Raw genomic sequence first — 18,070 nt, forward strand, 5'->3', positions numbered from 1 at the left:
AGAGCACTTAGTTCTCTTGTTGCTACATTACATAAAATGCAGGATTGTACATAAAATACAGGATTCCCATATACTACCCTGTTTTAAACACTGCATTGGTGTGAAGTTTTCTACAATTGAAAGCACATTTTTGTAATTGTACTATTAGCTATAGTCCACAGATTTTTAAAAAGTTTGTTCTAGTACCATATATACAACCTAAAATCTCCTTTTAACTACATGCAAATACATAATTCAGTGCTGTTTATATCCACAATGTCTTAGAGCATTTACATCTTAAGACATGACAGTGTAGGTTAGTTTTTGCCTATTCCTTTAGGGATTTCTCTGCCTTCAAAGTTAAAATACGCTTAATTAGGCATTTTTTTTCATAAACTATAGATAGATTCGCAGGTGTGCCTAGCAAAATCTTGGTTCTGTATATATATCTGAAACATCAATATGAGTTTACCAGATGCACAGTAAGTGCATCTACCTAAATTTGCATAAACAGCATTTCAATTAACTTTCCCTAATGCTACAGCTCTGTCTAGTTACATTATTTTTGTAATGCAGCGTATGTAATCTAGCTTTTAAAAGCAAGATAAAACCTTTTCAGCCTTTCCAAATTGGTCATGAGATATTCGTGTGGACTTAAAATTTTTTTTTTGCAAGAGGCTTTGGATATTTTTATGGACTTTGTCCAGCCTTTGCATTTTAGGTGAAAAAAATGCACACTTGATTTATCCCTGGGTATTAACTCCAAATAGGGTATATTCTTGCACAGCTCTACAAGGACTTGTGTATCTATAGAGAAAGAATGAAATTCTAGGATGTTTACGTTAACATTTGCTTCCTACATTAAAATATTTCTCAACTGCGAAAATATGAAAGCTTTTGGTCTGTTTCATTTTTATCCTGCTCTATTAATGAGAAATTTTTTATCTGGCTTAACAAAGAGGGATCACCTAAATGGAACAGCTTCAGAGAAGATATAGAATCCCTACTGCACTACATAGTAATCTAGTTAAGGGGTTAATTTTTGCTTTAAAATGGTATTATGCTTCCGTTCTTCATATACGTGCTTTTTTACTTTGAATAACTCCATACACTCTTTTGCCACAGACTATTCGCCCTCTAGTGGCAGATAGCTGTCGTATTACACTTCCTCCTTATAGTCAATTTTACCTGAGATGATTGTGATTCTTCAGATTTACTGATTGGATACTGTAAATTACTATGTTTGTTTTCTGTTTGATTTTTTCTTGATAGTGAGTTGGCTTCAGTGATAACAACTTACTGTACTATTCCAGGCACTGGGCTTAAAAGAGTGAGTAAAATGAAATACCCTGGTTTTCATGAAGGTATTTTGTTTTTGGTTTTATCTCAGTTTTACGAAGTGTATTTGTGGTTTTGGCATGGTAGTCTGTACCAGTTTTCAATGCTGGAAAAAAAACATTACCTTATTTGGCTTAGCAGACTGCATAGAATGATGAAAGAGCAGAGCTTCAGAGTCAGAAGGGTTTGAAACCTGACTTGATTACTGTGGGATTAGTCTGCCTGTTTTCTTATCTCTAAAATGACTTTAAGAACTCCCTGAAGGTTGTGAGAATTTAGTCATCTAGTACCTGAAAAACCTGGGGACTGTACCCTCGACTTGCCCCCACTGTTCGCCTCCCCCACCTTTTATTAAGGTGCTGTATTTCTGCCTGACTTCTGGAAATTGAGCGCTGCTTCATAGTAAAGATCAGAGTCTGGCCTGTCACTGCTTTTGGGTCTGTGGACTGCTTTCTTCAGGGTTGTGGAGGATTATGAAAAGCTTTGAGTGGATAAGACTGCAAGCTGCTGTTTAATACCTATGATTTTAAAGGAACTAAGTTTAAGAATGCTTTTGGCATCATACCTGTGCAGACTTCTGTTTCCCAACTATGCAAATCATACTTTCCTGTTTCTCTCTCCCATATGCTAATCATTTAGAAATTGGATTACTTGTTCATTAACAATTCTGTACAGTACTACCTGTGGTTTCTACACAATTGACAATAATCTGGAACTGATGTATGCATTCCTGTATTTAAAATAATTCATATGCCCCTAAAACTAGAATTAAAGGTGCAAAGTTTGATTCTCCCTGTTTTTAAAGTGTTTATTTGAAAGAAACATTTAGCACTGAAGATTGTTGTGTTATTTGTTGCATCTGTGCTTTGACCCAGAAATATATGTAGCTGAGTAACTAGAGATATATACAAAGGTACATTTGTAAGAATGCTAATTATAGTATTCATAATAGGAAAAAAAATGAAGCAACTCAGACAGCAAGGGGAATGTGATTAGGTAGATTATAATATAGCTATAAAATGGATTCTTATTCAATTTTAAAGATTCTTTTAAATTATTTGATGTGGGGATACATCCATACCATGTTAAATGAATAAATGTAACAGTAATACATTTATTACTATTTATAGTAATTTTTATCATCTGTTCTTATAAAAATATATGCTTATTAAGACTAGAAGGCCATACATCAAATGAGAGTGGTTGATCCTTGAGGAATGAATATTGCTGGTAGTTTGGGGAGAGAAGGATTTTTGCAGAAAGTATATATTACTTGGAGGAAAAGTGATTAGATAAGCTCATTGACTTCCTCCAAAATCCAAAGATTAATTTCTAATCAATGTGCATATATGATTTCAATTCTAAATTTCTTAGAACTAACATTTTTTAATCATGTTTTTTATTGTAGAGTATACCATATGCATAGAAGTGATAACTTTCCAAGTGCAATTTAATAAGTAGTTAGCAAATTTCAAAGAATATTATAGGTTGCAAGAACTAAGGCTTTTTAATATTTGTTTTCGGTTTTATTATATTTTGGTGTATAGGTAGAACAGATACCACTCTGAGACTATAGACAAACCTGTCTTGATCTTGAATTTTGGCCTTTACTTAGTTTCTGATACTGAAATCAGTGATTTTTCTTTTTTTTTTAATTTGAGGATCATTTCAATGGTTTTTGTGTTATTAAGAGTTGTCTGTATTTTTCTATGAAGAACATTTGAAGGAACATTTTGGACACTATGCACTGTGCTAAATTTGAGAAAAGTGCTTACACATGTATCTGAGTTACATAATAATTGCTTTTTATTCTCAAAATAGCCTTAAAATGAGAATTTGGGGCATCAACTATATGATATCTGAAATTCCGTAACTTTTAATTGAAACTTTGCATATTTCAAGAAGTATTTTTATTGAAAAATTTCTCTGTGTATAGTTTAATAGTAAGCCGTAGATTTTTAAATTATTTGACAGTTTTAAAGCATTCATGAATGTGTTTTGACAAAAATGAAAAATGTTTGTCTTAAAGTCATCTTGTATGTACGAGAAAATCTAAAACAGTCTCTATTTTCGGTGCAGCTCAAAGCTTCGATTATTCCATGCCAGTAGTGAACAGTGAAACAGAAGATGATGCTGACAAAATGCACATTGATAGAGAGTTTGCTGTTGTAACAGGTGGGAGTGGACAATTTCCTGTTAACTGCAACAACAATCAAATGGTTGAAGACACCAAACAACAGGAGAGTGGTTCTGTTGGACCAAAAGAAATAGAAATATATACTGTTTCAGCAATGCAAACCCCTTGTCGTTGCAAGAATCAGTATGCTTATTATTTCTAACATAAGTTTCTCAAACTTTTTTTGCACATTGTTGTCAAGTGTCTTTATAGAATGTTATACTATAATTTGCATATCTTGGACAAGTTTATAGATATAAGGTTGTTCTTGGTGCATTCTAATGGATATGAAAACATAAGTGCAATCTTCCTATTTTGATTGAGGCTTTTGCTTAATGTGCCTTGCTTATTTTTAATGAAGTTTTACATTTTTAATTTTCTGATATATGGTCTTTGGGTGAACATACCAAACATGCTATTGCTAGTATTTTGAAGGCAATATACAGCCAGGACAACAGCTGTAAACATGAAGATACATGTTGTTTTGACCCAGAGAAACCAATATGGAATTTTGCACTGAAAACTGCTTGCTTTCGTTTCTGTTGCATTCAGAATAAGTCTATAAAAATGCTAAACACTTTGTTTCACAAGGCACACATTTTAATATATAAAATTTTGGCATATTGAAAAGTTGATAGTCATATTTTGAATTTTTAAAAGGTAAAAGGCTCGGTTCCTTCTAGCATTTAGACTATATAAAAGTATTTATCTATTTAGTTAATTCTTTTTTCTACTGTTCCTTTTATTTAGGTGACCAAGAAAATATTTTAGCCATTCTTGTGACGTATTATATTTATAAAAAATACTCATTTTTTATTAAATTACATTATGTCCTTTTCTATGCAAAATTCTTCACTGGGGATAAAAGATCATGTATTTTGTTTCCCAAATCTAAATGAAAAAGTTATTTCTTTTCAATAAAATGAAAAAGAAATTTGTACATCTTTCTAGCAACTGCAGAGTTGTTAGGGGGAGAGTTACCTTGGTTGCCAAGTAATTCAATAAATAGGTAGATTTCCCAAGGTAAATGCTGATTGGTTAATACATTTAACTTAACAGATTTTCTGTAGTCAGGGCCTATTTGACTTTGGTTAAAGATAAAGAACAAAACTTATAAAGCTATTATTTTTTTTTTTAAAGGCTTTGCTACATGCTTTGAAAGGTCAAAAGTAAGCATTCTTTATTCTCTAAATATTAATTCTCAGGGTTTTCAGGTTTAATTTAATACCAAACTTGAACATAATGTTGAAAAAGTCATGCTATATTTCAAGCCAAGCTCATCCTATATAGTAGGTGCCAAATAAGCATTCCCTATATTTTTCATCATTTTGATTTATAATACTATCTGATTGAATACAAATGTATTAAATCACTAAAGATTACTTTCATTTTTCCTTATGTGAGTTAGTATTCCATTTCCAAGCTTAAAGTTTAAGAGAACTACCTTCTCTGCCCCTTGACATCCATTATAAAACTCAGACTATTCTCATTTAAATACTTATAAGTAAGTAATTTTGGTTTTTTGTTGCTGTTGTTCTGGCAAAATTATTTTCAAGTGTAGTACATTTTTGAAAAATTGTGTACAAATAATGTTTTCACGTTTTAAATGCCCCAAGTTTGAGACTCCAGGTAGATTACTTTAAAGGATTTACAATAGAATGGTAATTTCTTATAAATTCAGATCTTCCTATGTTGGGTTGGCTTGACATGAGGTAAATTTTTTTTTAATAATTCAATTTTATTGAGATATATTCACATACCATGCAGTCATACAAAGCATACAATCAGTTGTTCACAGTACCACCATATAGTTGTGCGTCCATCACCAAAATTAATTTTTGAACATTTTTATTACCACACACACAAAAGTAAAAAGAATAAAAATTTTAAAGTGAAAAAGAACAATTAAAGTAAAAATGAGCACTGAGTGCTTTTTTTTTTTTTTTTTTTTTTTTTTTTTTTTTTTTTTTTTTTTTTTTGCCCATTTTTCTACTCATCCATCCATACACTGGACAAAGGGGAGTGTGATCCACATGGCTTTCCCAATCACATTGTCACCCCTCATAATCTACAGTTTTATACATTCGTCTTCAGGATTCAGGGGTTCTGGGTTGTAGTTTGATAGTTTCAGGTGTTTACTGCTAGCTATTCCAATTCATTAGACCCGAAAAGGGTTATCTGTATTGTGCATAAGAGTGCCCACCAGAGTGACCTCTAGGCTCCTTTTGGAATCTCTCAGCCACTGAAACTTACTTCATTTCATTTCCCATCCCCCTTGTGGTCAAGAAGATGTTCTCCATCCCACGATGCCGGGTCCATATTCCTCCCCGGGGGTCGTATTCCACATTGCCAGGGGTATTTACACCCCTGGTTTTCAGATCCCATGTTGGGGGGAGTGAGGTTAAATTTTATAGTTGGAACCGAATTGAAACAAGATCAGTTTAGTGTAAGTGGTTTCCATTTGTAGAAAGATAAGTTGTCAGAAATTTTATTTCAGGGCAGACCCTGGCTGCCTTCAGTTTCCTTTGTTTAGATGTTTGAGGAATACATGGGGTAGATAGTTAAATAGGGTGAGACAGAAAGCATTAATCTCTAAAAGGTGGCCTTGAACAGAGTAAAAGGGACAGTATTTTAGATGGCCAGTGGTTTGCCGTGTGCTGTCCAATTAGGGGTTATTTTTTAGCAAATTTCTAGTATGCTTGTTATTTTTTTATATTTAGCTTATTAGAGTTTCCATAATATTTTGAAGTTATATACTAACCTTTATTTTGAGGTTAAATTATGGAATGCATTTACTTTAACTGGGCACTGAAGAGAAATACTACTTCCCATATTGATTCAATAAAAAGAAAATGCAGTGAATATTAAATGAAAAAAATATACTCAGATTTTTTTTAGTCATTGCTTAATTATTTTTGCTTGTCCCAGTCACCTAAAAACATAATTCCCATCTTTTTTATATCAGTACACAGATAATTGGCAATGCCATTAGCAACAACCCAGGAAAGGTATTCTGTGTTTAAAAACAAGCAAACAATACAAATATTCTCCTGGGAATAATTTGTTTCATTTATTTTGGTTTTCATTTCATATTTTGTCCTTGAAATACTTTTCTCTAATCTTGAGTATTAACTAAATATAGAAAAACTATCATTTAATTTGAAAAAAATCGGTTATCCTCTGAAGCATTTATAACAGTTACTAAGCTATGATTGTTGCTTAAATTTCCCCAAAATTTGATGATCAGTGAAATATTTATGTTCATTGAACAAGCCATGATTGTTTTGTTGGCAGAAGTAGAATGTCAGTTCACACAGAAATCTTTCAGAATGCAAATCGGAGGTATATAGATGGTAAGACTAAAAGTAAGCCTTTATGGGAAGAATTACAGGTGTATGATATATTATTATGCTAACTAAATGTACATAATATATGTCATTCTAAAAATTATTAGAACTGAGCTATTATATATTTAATACCATACCTTGCTTCAATAGAACAGAGCATGAGGATAAAAATATTACCAAGCAAGAGGTAATTTTTAGATCATTCTCTGTACTGTTCCATGATTTCATATGAGCTTGGATATTTATAAATTCTTGAGTTACAATATACTGAAAAATAACTTGTAATTGCCTATCCCATTGTGCTCATACATTTTGTAATTGCCTTTTTTCCTTAAGACATCTCCCTCTTAATGGATGTCTATATATGCAGATTAAACTGTCAACGTTTTTTCCAACATAAGTGATTTTTGGAAGTATCCAATAAAAAGAAACATTGGATATCATACTCATTTGAGCAGTTGAACTCATAAGAAACTGTTCAAAACCATGCTATGGTGTAAGACTGTATGAAATAGAATCTTTAGGATTCCTGGTTCCCTCTAGTCACTGTTATTCTCTGCTCTGCCAATGCTTATATGTGGCATTTTGCAGAAGTACTATGAAGATGTGAGTGTTACTAAAAAAATAAATTGTTCCTTTTAATATTCCTATGTATGCTCCCCTAAACTTGGGAGGAAAGAAGCTTTTAAAAAACATTAAATGATGCTGTTTTACATTAGTTTGACAAGCTTCGTTAATTCACCTGGTTCTTTTATCTCTTTTTTTTTTCCTTAAGAGCTAGAGAGGTTTGATTTTAACCCTTTGTGGAAAACCTTACATTCACTTCTGATAGACTTTTTCAAGTGTGACTTTAAAAACTGCTTTCCAAAAGAAATTGTAGTGTGAGAACAGTTTTTTTTGACAATTTTTCAATACTTTTGGTATTATTCATGCATTATATTTATGAGCTTAAATTTTTAAATTTGGCCACCCGATGCTACTGAAATTTGTAAACTTCATATCTTACCAGGCAAGTACTACCATGTTTTATTTTTAAATCTATCTATGCACATTTTTTACTTTGGAAAAGGGACCAGTTTGTTTTTTTTTTTTTTTAAAGAAAGAAATTAAACAAATTCTTTAAAATTGTAGCAGCCATGAAGCATTTTACAGTTCTTCTCCCCCACTGGTTCTGAATTTTGGTGACAGGTGTATTTCTTAATGCAGATATGAGAAACAGTAGCTCCGTATCGAATACATTGACAAATGGATGTGTCATCAATGGACATTTGGACTTCCCCTCCACGACTCAGATCAATGGGATGGAAAACAGAAATGACCAGTGCTTAACAGGATCTAATGGAATTAGCAATGGATTAATTCCAGGACTGCCATTTATGAGTAGCCAGGGTTCTCTCTCTGTTAATGACACTGAGGAGCCAGAAAAGACTATGAGCATTAACTCTGAAATGTGTGGGTCTCTGCACCTGAATGGGAGTCCAAGTAGCTGTGTAGCTAATAGACCTTCCTGGGTAGAAGATATTGGGGAGAATTTGCACTATGGACATTACCATGGGTTTGGGGACACTGCTGAAAGTATCCCTGAGCTTAATAGTGTTATAGAGCATTCTAGTTCTGTTAAAGTGGAAGAGAGATACGACAATGCTGTCTTGAGTACAATGCACATTTATCATGGCTCTTAAAAATTATGGCCTATCTTTAATCTGAAATACATTAATCCTTCCTATTAACCAAGTCAAAATATTAATGTAGCATTAATTTGAAGGAATGTCACAACTTGTACTATTTTTTATACTTTAATTGACTGACAAAGTCAACCTTTTCTTTGACAAGGTAGTCCTAGTTTATGCATGAGTAGGGCTTATTTAGTATATGGATGTTTCTACAGTGAGGTGTTGGTCCTTTCATAAGATGCGCTTTTGGAATTAATTTTTCTGTCACCAAACTCAATATTTCCTTTTTAGTACTATCATCAGATATTGCTATTTTTCCTTTTGTCAAATTAAATTATATCTGACCAAAATAAATTAAGAGGCTGTAGTAAGTGAGGTGCCTGGTAATTTATCTATATGTGCACATGTACATCATTTTGAAGAGCTTGTGCTTCCTCTTTCCTGTTGAATTTATGACACACAGCTATTTCCCTATGCAAGGAACAGCCTTACAACACATTTCTTGCATTGATCTATATGAAGAAAAGAGCTTTTGTCTCTTTCAATGTTGTTTGAAGTTACCTTTGCAATTTGCCATGTGGTTTTAATTATAAACACAAATAGTGTAAAACACAATACTATAAATGGTCTTCCTTCTTTAATGATGTAAAGTAGATCACTGCCTTGTTTGTTGAAAACCAAGGTCAGCCTAGGACTTACTTCTGATTTATTGCATTTTTATTCTGCACTTCCTACTTTGTCCTTAGAATTTTTGCCACAGATAATGGCTTTCTTTATATGTAGTGGACATTACTATTTGTAGGAACTATCAGGTCAAAATGCTTAATTATTTTGACATATTTTTTTCTTATTTTTATTTTTTTGGGGGTTTTCTGCTTTAAAATATATGCCAGTATGTATATCCAGTTAGCTGAGAGAATTTTTGAATCTTGTAATAAAGCTGCATTAAGATTACGGTTTTATAAAAATTAGCTTTTGTTTAGGCAACTAGTGGTTACACTGTGCAAATATTGTAATGAATTTGTACTTTTCTGATTTTGTAATAAAAATTGGTGAAGCTAGAGAAAATATCAAAGGTATAAACCAATGTTCTAAGAGTGTTACTGACATTTTGTTTTAAAACTATCCTTTACAAATTGAATAAAAACCTCTTATGCTCAATTTGTTCCTACACTGTATAGTTTCTTGGAGGGTGGGGAAGAGGAAGGAATGAGAGGAATGGAAGGAATGGGAGGGAGATAGAACTTTAGTTTTGCATTTTGTTTTACTTTATTTTGCTTGTAAAGTTTTACTTTGTTCTTCTGATTCTCTCCATATAATATTTTATATGTTTGACTTAATATATTAGTTGTATGGATACTTTGTTTTACACTATAAATTGCATGCATCACTATTGTCTCTGGATGCTACTTTTATGCAACACAATCATAATGTCCTAAATTCCTTTAGTTTCAGCAAATATTAATGAAACTAAGCCTTTTAAAAATATAAATTATAGTTAGTAGGTGACAATAAAATAGCCATTCTGACATGCCTGTATGTGTAACTTAAAATATTCATATTACTTTTTGCATATTCTTATAAAACTTAATAGGCCAAAATGAGAGAGCCTTAAGTTTCAGAAATGTGACAAAAAATAGCTGAGACTGAGAAGGGTACCACTGCTTCCTTCTCCCATGCTTATGGCAGACATCAGTCATCAAGCTCACAAGCTAGATTTGGCCTCAGGAACATTTTTTAACAGACTGATCCAAGAAGCCACCTGTAATAGGGTTCTCTAGGGAAACAGAATCAACAAGAGATAACTATAAATATAAGATTTTATAAAAAATGGTCTCATGCAACTGTGGGTATGCACAAGTCCAAATTCCGTAGGGCAGGCAGCAAACTGGCAACTCTAATGAAGATGTTCGATGAACTCAGGCAGTGAACTGGCAACTTTGATGAATGTGTTCAGTGAATTCGTCAGGAATCAACTGGCAACTTCAATGAACTCCTCAGGAAACACTATGCTGGTTAGCTGAAGAAGTGGTGAAGGTCCTCTGTCTCACTTAAAAGTCTTCAACTGATTGGATTAAATCCAGCTGATTGCATTCTTTCATTGTGGAAGATACTCTCTTTGTGGATGTAATCAGTCACAGCTGCAGCCAATTGAATGATGATTTAATAAACCAGCCTTCTGGTTTATTAACCAGCCACAAATGTCCTTGTAGTAGCGGTTAGGCCAGTGCTTGCTTGACCAGACACCTGGGTACCATCACCTGGCCAAGTTGACACATGAATCTAACCATCACAGTCCACCCCTCAACCATACTTTATCTCTAAGTAGATAACAATAACAGACATATATTTTGCCTAAGAATACTCTGCTGTCCTCAGTACAAACAGAAACACTAAATCTCCAGAATAGGGTGCAAGTCCTTGGGTGACATTAACTCTTAAAATTGATTTCCTTTAACTTAAATACTGCAAAATAAACAATACGGCTTATGACATATAATAAGGGGTTAAGATAGAGAAGAAAGCAAAGATACTTGCTATACAGATGAATACAAACAACAAGGAGGAAATATTCATGCCATCATAGTCCTTGTTTCTGTAACTGGTCACGTGGCCCTAGTTCATGTTTATCTCTACCTTCCTCCACTACCCATTCCATGTTCCCTTTTACCCTCAGCAAGCACTTCAGCTGGCTGTGGTTCTTTGCCTGGTGGGGTAACCCAAACCTTCATTCCTGAAGTTTCTTGGCCATTGGTAATCCTTCTTGGATTGGGTTGTTGCAGTTTTCCATTGACTTTAATCACAGGGCATGGTAGTACTAAGAGACATCCTAGGGGATCTCCTGTATTCCAGGAAAACTCTTCTTTACCTCCATGGTGTAGTTGCAGTGCTATTTACCCTTGATAGGATCAATCACCCCAGCCAGTACAGTAATCCCCATCCTTGCCTGTGGATTCAGAGGCATAAGAAGTCCGAAGTGGCCAGGTGGCAGTCTCAACTTCCAGTTCAATGGAATTATTGTTGTGTTTCCTGTTAGGGAGGCTCCCAGTCTGCTGAAATGATGGCTGAATGGGGCTTTGTTAATTCACACTGCTCTACCTTCCCAACTCTGGGACAATCAGCTGAGGTTGCAGGGAAGGCCAATGTCCACGCCCAGTTTTGTGGTGTGTGCCTGTTATTTGAAGCACTTCCGTCACACTGGGTTGTCTGGGGCAGCTCTGGGCTATGGGGCTGGCGATGGGCAGGAGTGTTTCCTGTCCACCAGGATGATGGCTGTGAGCGGACACCCCCCTTTTCTTGGGAAGTTGTGGTGTTTAGTGAATTTTCTCAGCCACTGGATTATTGCGTTTTGTCTCAGAGCTCTCCTAGTTCTGCTCTTGACTTGACCTGCCCAAATAGCAAGTCTTTGAAGCTTTCTGTATTGGGCTTCTTAGAGTAATTGTTTTAGAAAAAGAAAAAAGGATTAAAAAAAAAAACAAAAAAAAAACGGGCCCTCCTCAGAGATCTAATGGGTTATTGAAATGCTAAGAGACAAAGCAACCAGGGCCATTAAGGAAAGGTCCACAGGGCAGAGAGATCAGCTTTTCTTCGGGATTTGCATATGCGCCTCAGGGCCTGAGCCTCTGCCCTTCCCCTTTCTATGTTCACCAGAACTCCAAAAATCCTCCGCTTTTATTTTGGAGTTTTTCGTGTTGTTTTTTTTTCTATGCCTGTCTCCTCTCTGCTGGGCTGGCTGCTCTCAGATTCTCTGGTGTCTGGTCTCAGTCTATCTATGGTTGGAGTTTGAATCAGTAGAATGAGTTTCCGATAAGGGCAGCCACTGCAGTTCTCCCTTCTCCTTCCTGGAGCTGACAGCCCCTCCTCCCACGGGACTGAGCCTGGCAGGGAGGGGCGCGGGTCCCCTGGCCGCAAAAACTTACAGATTTCGCTGATCTCAGCAGTTCCACGTTTTCATGAGTGTTGTATGAAGTATGCCCAAAGTCAGATTGCTCTGTGGTGTCCAGTCCACGCAGTTCCTGGCTTTCTACCTACTTTCCTGGAGGAGTAACTAAAACATACAGCTCACCAGTCTGCCATCTTGCCCCGCCCCGTGTTTCCTGTTAGAAGCACTCCTCCTTTTGAAACAAAGACTGGTAGATCAGCAGAGCTTAAACTTGCAAGGACAGGAAGTAAAAATTTTCTTAGTGGATCACTAGGAGTGATAGTGAGTGGTGCCACTCCACTTTCCACCCCTTGATTCCTGGACCTGTGAATCCTGGCTATGGGAGAAAGCACCATAGAGTGGATGCTTATTCAGAGCATACAGAGCCTTCTGGAGAATGCTGCCTCAGCCCTGCAAGGTATTGCCACCTAGTTGGCACCATAATTGAGTCTTCAACAGGCCATTCCACTGTTCTATCAACCCAGCTGCCTCTGGATGATGGGGAACATGGTAAGACCAGAGAATTCCATGAGCATGTGCCTATTCCCTCACTTCATTTGCTGTGAAATGGGTTCCTTGGTCAGAAGCAATGCTGTGTGGAATACCATGACGGTGGATAAGGCATTCTGTAAGTCCACGGATGGTAGTTTTGGCAGAAGCATTTCATGCAGGGAAGGCAAACCCATATCTGAAGTATGTGTCTATTCCAGTAAGAACAAATTGCTGCCCCCTCCATGAAGGAAGAGATCCAATGTAATCAACCTGCCACCAGGTAGGCTGATCACCTTGGGGAATGGTGCCATATCAGGGACTGAGTGTGGGTCTCTGCTGCTGGCAGATTGGGCACTCAGCAGTGGCTGTGGCCAAGTTGGCCTTGGTGAGTGGAAGTCCATATTGCTGAGCCTATGCATAACTTCCATCCCTACCACCATGACCACTTTGTTCATGAGCCATTGGGGAATGACAGAAGTGTCTGGGGAAAGAGGCTGATTGGTATCCACCAAATGGGTCATTTTATACACTCGATTATGAAAATCTGCTGAAGTCACCCTCTGGTGAGCATTCACACGGGACACAAATATCTTCATGTTTTTTGCCCACTCAGAAAGGTCTATCCACATACCTCTTCCTCAGACTTCTTTGTCACCCATTTTCCAATCACGTCCCTTCCAAGTCCCTGACCATCCAGCAAAACCATTAGCAATAGCCCATGAATCAGTATACGAATGCACCTCTGGCCTGTTCTCCTTCCAAGCAAAGTGAACAATCAGGTGCACTGCTCAAAATTCTGCCCACTGGGAGGATTTCCCCTCACCACTGTCCTTCAGGGACATCCCAGAAAGGAGTTTGCAAAAGAGGTGAAGCAATGCCATCCCATTTGGACTACTTTTTGAAGGTATTTCTGAGACTTCATAGTTAAAATTTTCTGAAAGTCATGAAGTGAAGCTCTTAAAATATACTAAAGAGAAAAAAATATATACTAAAGATCAAAACATTTTATTGATGTTTGGAGTTGTTCATTAGAATATGACTTTCTTGGGGGCAGAAATATTGCATAGAATCTATAGTAGGGTAATGGCCACAGTTCAATGGATAATTGATGCAAAGTCTATATTCTAGTTCTGCCACCTTAGAGTCATTTATCCTAGTGCATAAAGTTCTCATGTAGAGATACATAAGGGAATTGTTATTGATGAAATTATATCATGCCAGGAATTTGCTTCAAAATAATATAAGGAAAAAAGTGAGTGGATACAATTCAAATAAGATTACATGTGAGCTGATTATTGGAACAGAGTGGAAGCCATTTTAACATTGATCAAGAATAAGCTTAGATTTTGTCATGTAAACTATAATAATCTCATGTTTTTATAACCATCCAATATTTTTATAGCATTTTAGCACATTCTCATCCATGTAAAACTTGATTTCAGTTAATATTTAAAAATATTGGAATTGTACAAAATTGTTTAAGCTATATAAAATTTTTTGCTTTGTAGCTTTTTGGGGAGAGCTCACATTTAATTTGCTTGTTTTGTAAACTTCTGTAGTCATTTACTAAAATTGCTTTTTTAGTTGTGGGATTCTTTGCTTTATTGTTATGGGACCTTTTTTCCTCCATACATGCTAACATGTTTCTCATTTGTACTTTTCTAAGCAGTGAATAACCTTTAACTCACCAAAATTAAGTTTATGCAGAACTATTAACATAGCTCTGGTTCTCAGCCTTTTTGGTCTCTCCTCTTTTACATTCTTGTATTCTTATATACTAGCAGCAAGCAACTGGAAAATGATTTTTTTTAACCCATTTGTACTAGCACCCAAACCACGAAATACCTAGGAATACATCTAGTAAACAATGTTCTGGAACCTCTACACTGAAAAATGCAAAATGAGGCTTAAATAAATAAATGTTTTGGTCAAAGTATGTAAAGAAAATCTGGCTTCACACAGATATGTAATTGGAAAAGGGATGGATATTTTAATAGCCTTTTTTAAAAAAATTAATTTTATTGAGATTGTTCACATACCATACAATCATCCAAAGATCCAAAGTGCACAATAAATTGCCCACAGTAGCATCATGCAGCTGTGCATCCATCACCACAATTTTTTTCAATTTTTAGAACATTTTCATTACTCCAGAAAAGAAATAGACAAAAAAGAAAACTCGAAAACTCATATCCTCCCATACCCCTAATCACTCTCTCCTCCATTATTGACTCATAGTATTGGTATAGTACATTTGTTACAATTGATGAAAGGATGTTAAAATACTATTAACTCTAGTACATATTTGCAATAGTTATGTTTCTCCCCTATATACCCTTCTATTATTAATTTCTAGTTACAGTGTCATACATTTGTTCTAGTTCATGAAAGAGATTTCTAGTATTTGTAAAGTTAATCCGGGACATTTGCCCACCACAAGATTCACTGTTTTATACATTCCCATATTTTAACTTCCAACTTTCCCTCTGGTGACATATGTGACTCTAAGTTTCCCCCTTCCACCACATTCACACACCATTCAGCACTGTTAGTTATTCTCACAATAATGTGCTACCGTCACCTCTGTCAATTTCCAAACACTTAAGTTCAACCTAGTTAAACATTCTACTCATAATAAGCAAACACTCCCCATTCATTAGCCTTGTTCTGTATCCTAGTAATTTATAATCCATGTCTATGAGTTTACATATTATATAATTAGTTCATATCAGTGAGACCATACAATATTTGTCCTTAGGTGTCTGACCTATTTCACCTAACATAGTGCCCTCAAGGTTTCTTCATCAACCTTTTTTTTTTTAAGATGGTTTAGTTCACTCACCATACCTCCCATCCTTAGTGAACAATTGATGGTTCCCTGTATAATCATGTATATATGTGTTCACCACCATCACCACTGTCTATATAAGGACATCTCCATTTCTTTCACAAAGAAGGAGGAAGAGTCAAAAAAAGTAGAGAGACAAAAGAAAAAGAAAAAAATGACAGCTAGGAAGCAATGAAAGGAAAGATAGAATTAAACTAAAGTACAATTAAAGAGACAACATCACCAATGCCAAGAGTCCCATACCCCTCCCTTATGTCCCCTTGTTATAGGCATTTAGCTTTGGTATGTTGCCTTTGTTACATTAAAGGAAGCATAATACCATGTTTCTGTTAATTATAGTTTCTAGCTTGCATTGATTATATTTTTCCTCAATACCACCCCATTTTTAACACCTTGCAAGGTTGACATTCATTTGTTCTCCCTCATGTGAAAACATATTTGTACCTTTTATCACAATTGTTGAACACTCTAGGTTTCACTGAGTTATAGAGTCCCAGTCTTTATCTTTCCTCTTTCCTTCTGGTGTCTCACATGCTCCTAACCTTCCTCTTTCAACCGTACTCACAGTCTTCTTTGTTCAGTGTACTTAAATTGTTATGCTACCATCACCCAAAATTGTGTTCCAAACCTCTCACTCCTGTCTTTTCCTATCTGTCTTTAGTGCTCCCTTTAGTGTTTCCTGTAGAGCAGGTACCTTGTTCACAAACTCTGTCATTGTCTGTTTGTCAGAGAATATTTTAAACTCTTCCTCATATTTGAAGGACAGTTTTGCCAGATATAGGATTCTTTTTTTTTTTAATCTTTATTGGGATTGTTCAGATACCATACAATTATCCAAAGATCCAAAGTGTACAATCAGTTGCCCCTGGTACCCTCATACAGCTGTGCATCCATCACCACACTTAATTTTTGTTCAATTTTTAGAATCTTTTCATTACTCCAGACAAGAAATAAAGTGAAAGATGTAAAAAGAAAAAAAATAAAGTAAAAGAAAAGAAAAGGAAACTCGAATCCTCCCCTATCCCTAACCAAACTCCCTCAATTGTTGACTCACAGTGTTGGTATAGTACATTTGTTACTGTTTATGAAAGAATGTTGAAATACTACTAACTGTAGTATATAGTTTGCAATAGGTATATAGTTCTTCCCTATATGCCCCTCTTACTAACTTCTAGTTATATTGTCATACATTTGTTCTGGTTCATGGAAGAGTTTTCTAATATTTGTACAGTTAATCATGGACATTGCCCACCATAGGATTCAGTTTTATACATTCCCATCTTTTGACCTCCAACTTTCCTTCTGGTGACATATATGACTCTGAGCTTCCCCTTTCCACCTCATTCACGCACCATTTGGCACTGTTAGTTATTCTCACATCTTGCTGCCGACACCTCTGTTCATTTCCAAACATTTAAGTTCATCCTAGTTGAACATTCTGCTCATACTAAGCAACCACTCCCCATTCTTAAGCCTTGTCCTATATCTTGGTACCTTATATTTCATGTCTATGAGTTTATATATTAGAATTAGTTCTTATCAGTGAGACCCTGCAATATTTGTCCTTATGTGTCTGGTTTATTTCACTCAGTATATTGCCTTGAGGTTTTGTCATCAACCCATTTTTTTTTTTTTTTAAAGATGGTTTTGTTCACACACCATACATTCCATCCTAAGTAAACAATTGATGGTTCTTTGTATGGTCACATATTTATGTGTTCACCACCTTCACCACTATCTATATAAGGGCATCTACATTTCTTCCACAAGGCAGGAGGGAGAGTCAAAGAAGGTAGAGAGGCAAAAGAAAGAGGAAAAAAAATGACAGCTAGGAAGTAGCAAAAGGAAAGTAACCTTAAATCAATGTAGAGTAAAGAGTCAGACAACACCACCAATGTCGTGTCTAACATGCCTCCCCTATCTCCCCCCATCTGCATTTACCTTAGTATATCACCTTTGTTACATTAAAGGAAGCATAATACAATGATTCTATTAGTTACAGTCTCGAGTTTACATTGATTGCATCCTCCCTCTATGCCTCCCCATTTTTAACACCTTGCAAGGTTGACATTTGCTTGTTCTCCCTCGTAAAAGAACATATTTGTACATTTTATCACAATTGCTGAACACTCTAGATTTCACCAAGTTACACAGTCCTATTCTTTATCTTTCCTCCTTTCTTCTGGTGTCTCGCATGCTCCCAACCTTCCTCTTTCAACCATATTCATAGTTATCTTTGTTCAGTGTACTTACATTGCTGTGCCACCATCTCCCAAAATTGTGTTCCAAACCATG

At 35.6% G+C, this 18,070-nt stretch overlaps 1 protein-coding gene across 2 annotated transcripts in view; it reads left to right on the forward strand.

Moving 5' to 3' along the window:
- Positions 1-9,674, forward strand: part of ANKRD10 (ankyrin repeat domain 10) — a 36,374-nt gene extending 26,700 nt beyond the window's left edge. Inside the window, exons 5-6 of one of the 2 annotated variants that reach the window (XM_037799672.1) lie at positions 1,252-1,309; positions 3,397-3,535. In XM_037799672.1, coding sequence (XP_037655600.1) covers positions 1,252-1,268 — 17 coding nt within the window. In that variant the 3' untranslated portion in view covers positions 1,269-1,309; positions 3,397-3,535. Of the gene's footprint in view, positions 1-1,251; positions 1,310-3,396; positions 3,536-8,046 lie in introns of those variants that run through there. The other variant, XM_037799670.1, reaches the window with a different exon arrangement.
- Positions 9,675-18,070: the final 8,396 nt, after the last annotated feature.

This window comes from Choloepus didactylus, chromosome 12, assembly GCF_015220235.1.
Source record: "Choloepus didactylus isolate mChoDid1 chromosome 12, mChoDid1.pri, whole genome shotgun sequence".
NCBI classification, from domain to species: Eukaryota; Metazoa; Chordata; class Mammalia; order Pilosa; family Megalonychidae; genus Choloepus; species Choloepus didactylus.